The following is a 9805-nucleotide window of genomic DNA, read 5'->3' on the forward strand; positions in this document are numbered from 1 at the left end:
CCCCCCCCCCCCCCCCCTTGAGCAAGGAGGTTCCACATAAGTCAAGAACCCGGTCATGTACACGTGGTGGACTCGTATATAAGTTATCAGATCTATTTCTAAAGGAAAGTAGACAACTTCAATATACTTGTCAATCTTCTTGGTTTTTTTCGAAATCACAGCTTGCGCGTATTCCTTGGGTATATATATACTTGATTGATTCATTTCCAAAATAATGTGGCTAGTTTGTTCCTTGTTTATTTAATGTGTATCTGAGGGATGATTTTCACAGAGAGAAATCATGTGTACATAATACACATACATTAATTATGTCATCATCAAAATCAAACTCTAACAAACTCGTCTTTATTGTGTCAGTTGAACACTCCAACTTACAAAATAATCATCTGGATACCTCCAAGATTTTATGTGTCACGTTAGTGTCGAGTGTCCATGAAACACAATGAGGATGAGTTGGACGGTATAGTTGTTTGTTGAAACCAAGTTGAAGTGTCTAGATGTGCATTCACAAAGTTAGAGTGTTGAGCTCAAATTTGGGCGTTCGTTTATGTTTTATACCTATATTATAAGCATCATTTTGCCTCGTCTTCTTGAAGTAGATTTAATCATGCTCGAGTTGTTAGGTACAACAACAACACCTCAATCCAAATAAGTTTGAATCAATTATATGAATCCTCACTATTTCATTAAATCTCAAGTGATGATCGATTAGTTAGTGTTGGTGATTGTGAGCATTTTAATATTATTAAAGTGGCTTATGTACCTTAATGGTGCATATTGACATAATACATAAATATGACCCTTAATACACGTAGGATGTCATGTAGGCCACAAAATTCTATGGTAGAATGTGGCTAACACATTTTCTCATTTTATCTATTATGCCTAAATCTTATTGCTCTATATGTGAGTATTGACAACATTTTATGTCCATTACTCACATGAGTTAATATGGTAGAATGTGGCTAACACATTTTCTCATTTTATCTATTATGCCTAAATCTTATTGCTCTATATGTGAGTATTGACAACATTTTATGTCCATTACTCACATGAGTTAATATGGTAGAATGTGGCTATAATTTCCCCTAACACTGGTAACCTCTAACTCATTATTCACCTATTATTCTACCTCATTATGGTTGTAACTTATGTAACATTTAGGCTATTCATTTACCCAATTTACTACCCAATATCTTCCTATTCATTGCGAGGAAGAATTCTTCACTTATAAATAGGGTGGTCTTACTTTGTGTTGGGGATATGAGAGTGAGAAGTGGTGTATTGTGTATATATTGAGTTAGTACAATGAAAGAGAGAGTTGAGACAAAGAATAATATTCTAAGTCTTAAACTATACTCACTATATAAAAGAGAGTACTAATAATATGTTGAAGGAAAGTGTTCTTATGTGGAGGCTTGAACTCTTCACCTAATTCGGAGTTATTTGAATTGTACGACGTTGTTGGGTTGTTGTATCCTGAAGGGGACATGTCAAGAGTGATATGGCTAGATCGGTGTAGATTATGCCACAGTGGACTTGAATCTCCTTAAAAAGAGCGAGATATCCACACCTCAGCCTAAAGATTTGCTTATTCATTTTTGTCATTTTATTCTCAACTGTAATCAATTGTATTTATGGTACAGTTAGTTGCTTTAATAATTTGTTCCTAGCTAGAGTTGTTTGGATTTGACATATGGTGGTGATTTATATAGAATCTAATGCTACAATTTTGATGTGTGTGTAAATACTTGTATTCCTAAGAACTTTTGTACATTGATAATTCTATTAATTGTTGAAACAACTCATTTTGAATCTTTCAAATAGTAATTGGAACAAAAATGTATGTAATTTAGATAAACCATTCTCTATAGAATGATGCATAAAACTAATTATAATTTGACAGAGTACAAGCTTAAAATATACAAGTTAGGAGTCTAACTCAAATCCTTGCCACCTTGAGGTAGATTAATTTTTGAGTTGTCTTTTATAAGAACTAGTCTTACGATACGTGCTTTGCGTATGTACTTATATCTCAATTTTTTAAAGTTACATTATATTATTCTCTTTGTCCTAATTTATGTGATCAAATTTTGAGAATCAAACAAATTATTAGCTATTGTAACTTACATTTTTTTTATGTAGTCTCCAAATATATATATATATATTATCTAGAAAAAAACTAAAAAACTATATGTCCAAATACATTATCAAAATTAAAAAGTTCGAATCACGAAAACCAAAAAATATCACATAAATAAGAATAGGGAGAGTACTAAATAAAGTATTTGACTTCTCCAACATACCATATTGCATCTCACAACCTTTCCTCTTTTGCAAGATTAATTATTACTTTAATAATCCTTCCATCTCCAACGCACCTCTATTTTACTCTCCATTCTCTATATTTGGAGAGTAAAAAGGAGAATGCCCTCTCCAATCATTCTCTAAATGACTCTCTATTCTCCATTTATAGAGAGGTGAATAGTAGTTGGAGAACTACTATTCACCTCTCTATTTCACTTTTTTATTATTTTATTATTATTTCTACTATTTTGTAATTAACTTATATTATTTTTCATATAAGACCATTAATTATATCTCTAATTATAGTAATTCATTTTAATGTTATATAACATTTTTAAAAATAGATTATTTAATTTATACTACTTTCATCCCGAATTAATAATGTCTCAATTTTTTTTAATTTTTGTCACTTTAATATAGTTTGATATCATAATTAATTTTCACTATGACGAATGCAAAAAATTAAAATGATAAGATGAAAATTTTAATTTAAAAATATAATACATAACATAATAATTTAAATACAAGATGAGAATACATAACATTATAATTTTATCACAACGATAATTTAGTAATGGTCGTTTTTCAGATTTAACAATATTCGGAAAAAATTAGTGTATGATCCACATAATTAGTGTAGTTGTGATTGCGGTTGTGCTTGTTGAATTCTTTCTTTAATTATTCGTAGTTGTTCTTGTTGCATGAAAATCTCCGATTTGAACAATCTTTAGCTAGACATAAAATAATTAAGGATAAAAATGCTCATTTTGAACTCCGTAGTGCATTAATAGAGCATTTATGAGAACAATGTAATAATTTTGAAAGTAGAGTATTTATGTAATTATATTTCATTAATAATTTCACTTTTATTTGAATTTTCCATTGATTTGTATATTATATAATATTAACTTGCAATTTATGTTATTTAGAAATTTAGAAAAAAATATAATTTTATATTAAGTAAATAATTTGAAAAAATAAATTTTTATATTACATGAAAATTATATAAAGTGATTATTTGAAAAAAATAAAAAAATAAATACGTATATTATGAAATAAGAAAATAAGAATTAAATATAAATAATAATATAATATTAAGGAGAGAAAAAAAGATTCATTTTTAGAGAGTAAAATAGAGAATTGGGTAGGAGTCTGAAAAAATAGAAAACTTTATACTTGGAGAGTAAAATAGAGGTTAGGGTTGGAGAAGCCCATATTACAAAGGTGCAAATTTAAATCAATTGAATTTGTGAATTTCGAATATCATATAAAATATACAAAACATTGAGACCTCATAACTTTTGTGAGAGTTTTATAGGCTCGGTTATTTATATCGACTTTATTTTTTTTTTAAAATTGCAAATATAATATATGTAGCTACTCTGATTTTCTCTCATACGACCCGTTTTTTGAAAAGCTTTGTAACAACTTTCTAAAAAGATTTACAGTCAAGTAAGCAACTTGTAAATAAATTTAAAAAGTTTTACAACTTCCTAAAAAGCCTTGCTCTTTTTTACCTTTTATAAATAGAAAGTTAGATCATTTTTTAGTAAGGACGCATGAGAACCTTTTTAGTACCATAAATATTAGTATATCTTTTTTAAAGACAAACGTCAAAAAATTTACCTCCATACAAAGAATTATAACATATCAAAGATCACAAAAATATTATTTTCTTGTTAATTTTCGTATCAAATCAAACTTTGTCACGTAAATTAGAACTAAAAAATATCTTTTTTTCTTCTCCTTTGGGCTTTGGGACGTGCAAGTAAAGTAGAAAAAGACCCTTGTTGACTTCCAAGTCTTTATTTGAAAAAATCAAAGAAATAATCCTTCCATCAAATTCTTCCACAATTCTTTTCTCTAGTTCACACACAAAAAACAAATATATGGTAAAGTAATAAATATTTTTAATTGGTAACCAGAAATTTTGAATTCGAACTCTTTATTTATTAAGTACACGTCTTTGTTAGTAAATATTTTCTTCACCCTAGTATAAATTTTTTTTAGTATGAATTTAAATTTAGTCTACTCCAATATAAATATCAACACTAACTAAAAATCATTCAAATTTAGTCCATCTCAATATAAATATCGGATACCTGATCTCGAAAAATCAAAAAAAGTTGGAAGTTAAAAAAGAAAAAAGAAAAAAAAAAGAGACTTCCCTCACCAAACGACCCATTAATGAATATAAAATTTCCCTTTCATTTTTCCCTCTTTCTCTGTTTCTACAACTTTGGCAGCAGCTGATCAGTTTGCACCGGCGATATCTTTTTCCGACTCAAAATCCGGCGAATTCAGACCGTTCAGAGCTCAGAAGGACGTTGTGAGTATTCTTTTCTTCTTTCTATTTTCACTGAGATTCAACGGTTGTGGCAGGCGGTAAGTAATCCTTCGAGGTATCGAGTTTGAGCTTTAGAAATGAAGTTCTTTTGATAGTGAGCTCGTTAATTTGAGCTGAATTTGGGTTGAATCAATAAATGGGTTGTTGTGATGGGCTAAACAATGGGTCATAGTTCAATTCGTCCAATTTGACCTATTACCTGTACAAATTTCAAACTCACATACTATGGTGTTATGTATAAAAATAAGATAAAAATAGCATATGATATCTGGTATTGTTTTGTTTTTGTAAATGTGACTAGGATTTGATAATTGTTTAATCTTCCTGTTATGAATTTTGCAATGTTTAAATTTTTTTCTTATTTTATTTTAGTGCAACTTTCAGGATAGATAAGATTTAGTTGCTCACTTGGGCTGAAATGGGCGGATTATGATTTCATGGGCTAATTTTGTCATCCTTAGTGGTGATGGTGGGTAGTAGCTAGTGATGGTGGTGACTGGTGCCTGGTAGAGTGGTTAACAATGGTGGTTGATGGTGGTGGTTACCGATAATTGTGATGGATGGTAATAATAGTTAATAGGGGTGGTGACTAATAGCGGTGATTGGTGATGGTGGCAGTTGCCCGTAAATCATAATGATTGGTGGTTATTGTGGTAATGCTAGTTGGTGGTGATGGTTGTAAATGATGGGTGATGGTGGATGATGACGGACAGTGGTGATTGAGGGGATGGTAGTTGTGGCTGAGGACGGTGATTGTGGGGTTGTGATAATTGATATTGGTGGACAACAATGATGACAACGATTAGCAGTTGTCCCACCCTTTTTTTAAAAAGATTTTCATATTTTTCAAGATTGAAAGTGACAAAATTGTGTTTCTAAAACAAGTCCGACTCCAGTCTCCAAATGACTCATCATCAACCGGGATTCGGTTAAGGAGTTTTGTTGACCGGGGTGAAGGAGTTGGGCACCCCTCAAGTATCATGGTTCTAGCGCGGTCGTTTTACTGACTCGTATTGGCTTAAAATAGAAACTCAACTAAACAAACTCACAGACACACAAGCGTGCGCACAAAAAAGGTGTTTTAAAACAATGTCCGAACTATCACAGTCCAAAACAAACTATTTTCTTTTGCTCTTCTCTAAATGCTCATAACAAAGCTAGTTTCTTCTCTAATAGTACTTCAATTAATCCTCTCACATTGTTTCTATGTTGTACAGCTCATTTGGCAAAAATGGAAAGAGCAACCCCTTCAATGTTATGTAGTCACTTTGTTATTTTGTTGATCCTACTTCTACCAGATACATCAGTGGCTGAACCAAGATCCCAGATAGTCCAGCTCATATGTGAAAACGGAACGACAGTTTCCGTCTCAAATTTTGTCAATACAATGGAAACTATAAGTGAACAAATGAGAACTAGAGGAAATGGAGTAGCAGCTACAGGCACTGGACCAAATGCTAGCTATGGACTTGGCCAATGCTATGGTGATCTTTCATTACCCGACTGTGTCTTATGTTTCTCTGAAGCGCGAACTGTTTTTCCCAATTGCTTCCCTAGTAACAAGGCGCGAATTTATCTTGATGGTTGCTTTATGCGAGCGGACAATTACAACTTCTATGACCAGTATTTTGGTCCAGAGGACAGGCATGTATGCGGAAACAGGACGACAAAGGGTTCATTGTTCCAGCAGAATGCTAGGCGAGCCATTCAGCAAGCAGTTGCAAATGCACCGAGTAACAATGGTTACGCACGTGCTCAAGTGTCAGTGCCCGGGTCTTCCACCATGACAGCTTATGTTCTCGCTGATTGTTGGAAGACTGTGAGTGCAAACTCCTGCGCAGCGTGTTTGCAAAATGCATCTGCATCCATGCTGGGATGCTTGCCTTGGTCAGAAGGTAGAGCTCTGTACACTGGATGCTTCATTAGGTATTCTGATACAAATTTTCTCAATGCTATTTCTACCAGTAGAGGCTCATCAAGAGGTAATCCTTGCTCTTTTTTTGACCCGATTTGCCTGTTATTTATCGACAAAACACTCAATTTTGCCGATAAGTGATCTTTTTTTTAACTTTCAAATCACCACATTGCAGGAAAAGTTGCAGTCATTGTCATTGTTGTTGTTAGTTCCTTTGTCGTTTTGGGAGTAGGTGCTTTCATTGGTATTGGTGTCTGGAAGAACAAACAAATCCAGAAGAAGAGAAAAGGTGAATCCTTTTCTGCCAAAAATTAGTTATAAAAGTCATTAGGATATTGTTGATGAACATATATTGTGTATTTTGCTAAAACTGGTTTGGAAAAATCAGAATAGCAAAAAGAATTGGCTGACCATATATCTTGTGAAATGCACACACTGTACTGAAGACAATTTTCAAGAATTAACTTGTGGCGTTATGGCCTACTCGTGCTTTTTCCTGGGAAATTTTGAATTTGTTAGGGGCAAATGATGCTGAGAAATTAGTGAAGATCCTTCATGACATCAGCTTAAACTTCAAGTATTCGACTCTTGACAAAGCCACAGGGTCATTTGATGAGGCCAACAAGATTGGGCAAGGTGGATTTGGCACGGTTTATAAGGTATGTAATGGTTGAATTGTTTGAATTCGTTGATTGTCCGTAACAGTAATGCAATACTAGAAGTATTGGCTATTAAATAGAGTCTGAGGCCCGATTTGTTGCAGGGTGTTTTGGCAGATGGGAGAGAGATTGCTGTCAAAAGGCTATTCTTCAACAACAAACACAGAGCTGCAGATTTTTATAACGAGGTTAACATAATCAGTAGCGTTGAGCACAAAAATTTGATAAGATTATTGGGATGCAGCTGCTCAGGACCAGAAAGCTTTCTTGTATACGAGTTCCTCCCTAACCAGAGTCTTGATCGCTTCATATTTGGTAAGTAACCAGATTTTGCAACAACAACAACTACTACGCGTCATCCCCAAACAAGTCAGGGGTCTGCTATATGAATCCTCACTTCTATTTAAGCTATATTTGTGTCGTCATTGCACCAACTAAAAATAGATGTGAAAATAAGTTGAATATAAGTAACCACCTTTGCTTACAGTTTTCACATAACCACATCAGAATTATTTTGTCACATATCTTGATTCTATCTTTAAAATTGACAGACCCTACCAAAGGTAAAGATCTAAATTGGGAGAAAAGATTTAAGATAATTATAGGGACTGCAGAAGGTTTGGTATACCTACACGAGAACACAAGGACACGAATAATTCATAGAGACATAAAAGCAAGCAATATCCTGTTGGACTCGAAGCTCCGTGCAAAGATTGCTGATTTTGGGTTGGCCAGGTCATTCCAAGAAGACATAAGTCACATAAGCACTGCCATTGCTGGCACATTGTTAGTATCTCTTCATCTCGTCTTCTACTTTTTTTGCGTAAAAGTACACAAATACATGAAAACTAATATGGTCTAATATGCAGAGGATATATGGCTCCAGAATACTTGGCACATGGCCAATTGACAGAAAAAGCAGATGTTTACAGCTTTGGAGTTCTTCTAATGGAAATTGTTACTGGAAGACAAAATAACAGGAGCATAAATGATGAAAATACAAAAAGCTTAGTTTCCATTGTAATTGTTCATCACCATTTCTTTTCTTACCAAAGTTTTCAATCTTGAAGAACTTTTTGCATATTTTTCTCAACTCTTATAATGGATGAAATTAACAGGTGTGGGATTACTATCAACGCGGTATAGTGGAGGAACTATTCGATCCAAATCTCATGTTGCACAACTACAACACCATCAATGTGAAAAATGAGGTCGCGAGAGTTTTGCATGTGGGGCTTCTGTGCACTCAAGAGATCCAAACACTACGTCCATCCATGTCTATGGCATTACAGATGATCCTCGAGAAAGAAGAAGAGTTGCCGGCTCCTACTAATCCACCATTTGTTGATGAGAACACCATGGAACTGCATGGGGCTTGGGAGAAATATCCGCTTAGTCAAGGTGATTCTAGTTCGATTGCCAACTTATCTCATAGTTCTTTTTACCCCAGATGATGATATTCCAATGCCCTGAAACTGATGCAAAAATTATAAGCATCATTTCGCCTCATGCTCTTGACGATCATCATGATCGAGAAGTTAGTTATAACAACAATTGTGAATCAGTTCCAAACAAAAGTTGGGGTCGGCTATCTGAATTCTCAATTCCATTTAAGCTTCGTTAGCACAGGAATATGATTGTATAGGATCTCCTTCATGGAAAAGGATTGTAATGTAGTATGTATAAATATGGCTCAGTGTAATAACATAGTTTGTGTCTTAATAATATTTTTCGAGTGTTTATTTCTTATATGGTATCAGAGCTTTGGTGAGAAATATTTGGGGGGAAAACAAAGTTGAACAGTCACTGTGCATCAAGTTGAACAATGACATTTCTATAAGTAGGCATTAGTTATACACCTCGATAGTTCAATTCTCCCTCGTGTCTTTGAGAGCATATGTTTTGTTTATAAATTAGCCCCTCATGCTTTTAAATGTGTCTTTTTTCATTGAAAATGTTTTTGTGAGCCGAACATCTTATCGAGAAAAAACAAACCATCCACTTCTCCCAAGATAGTTATAAGGCCTACCTACACCGGCTTTTCTACACTCCACTTATGAATCACACCAGATATATTATTGTTCAATGGCGAAATTAGAAAATTTGTCAAGAGGTGTTCATATTATGTATGTCTAGAAATTAGAAAGTAATTGTAACATCCGACAATTTGAAATAGCTAAGAAGAGGCTTAGAATTTGAAAATTTTCATTTTTGGAAAGGATTTGAAAATTTGGAAAATTGGCTAAGTGTGGAAATCAGTGATTTTTGGCCAACTTTGAGCAGTCATAACTTCCAGCTCAGGATGAGTTAGGAGTAGTTCCAGTTATGGTTGTGAAGCTTGTGGAATGATCTTTCCAACGCCGCCGAGTTTGCTCAATTCCGAGTTCGTATGAGCGAGTTATGGCCGTTTGAAAGTTGGGCAGTTGACAAGAAAATCCGTCCGGGAATCATTAAGGGCATTTTGGTCTTTTCCCTAGCTAATTCTTTTGAGGATATATTGTTGTGTTAGGATGATATTTGGATCATTTTGTTCCATTTTAAGAGAGTGAAGGCTAGGGCTTGAGAGTGAAGAAGAGA

At 33.7% G+C, this 9805-nt stretch overlaps 1 protein-coding gene across 1 annotated transcript; it reads left to right on the plus strand.

Annotated features, from left to right (window-relative positions):
- Positions 1-4462: 4462 nt before the first annotated feature.
- Positions 4463-8955, plus strand: LOC102592337 (cysteine-rich receptor-like protein kinase 2). Its single transcript, XM_006348448.2, has 8 exons — positions 4463-4636; positions 5872-6636; positions 6745-6858; positions 7089-7228; positions 7333-7543; positions 7780-8014; positions 8098-8248; positions 8347-8955. Exons 2-8 carry the CDS (start codon positions 5886-5888, stop codon positions 8680-8682), a joined length of 1938 nt encoding a protein of 645 aa, XP_006348510.1. The 5' UTR covers positions 4463-4636; positions 5872-5885; the 3' UTR covers positions 8683-8955.
- Positions 8956-9805: the final 850 nt, after the last annotated feature.

This window comes from Solanum tuberosum, unplaced genomic scaffold (assembly GCF_000226075.1).
Source record: "Solanum tuberosum cultivar DM 1-3 516 R44 unplaced genomic scaffold, SolTub_3.0 scf00098, whole genome shotgun sequence".
Classification (NCBI taxonomy): Eukaryota; Viridiplantae; Streptophyta; class Magnoliopsida; order Solanales; family Solanaceae; genus Solanum; species Solanum tuberosum.

Bases quoted from the DNA above. Each gene is read 5' to 3' on its own strand.
- LOC102592337 (XM_006348448.2), top strand. From the start codon at position 5,886: ATGGAAAGAGCAACCCCTTCAATGTTATGTAGTCACTTTGTTATTTTG. The intron at 7,544-7,779 runs GTAAGTAACCAG...TAAAATTGACAG, and splicing joins TCTTGATCGCTTCATATTTG to ACCCTACCAAAGGTAAAGAT. The intron at 8,249-8,346 runs GTAATTGTTCAT...TGAAATTAACAG, and splicing joins CAAAAAGCTTAGTTTCCATT to GTGTGGGATTACTATCAACG.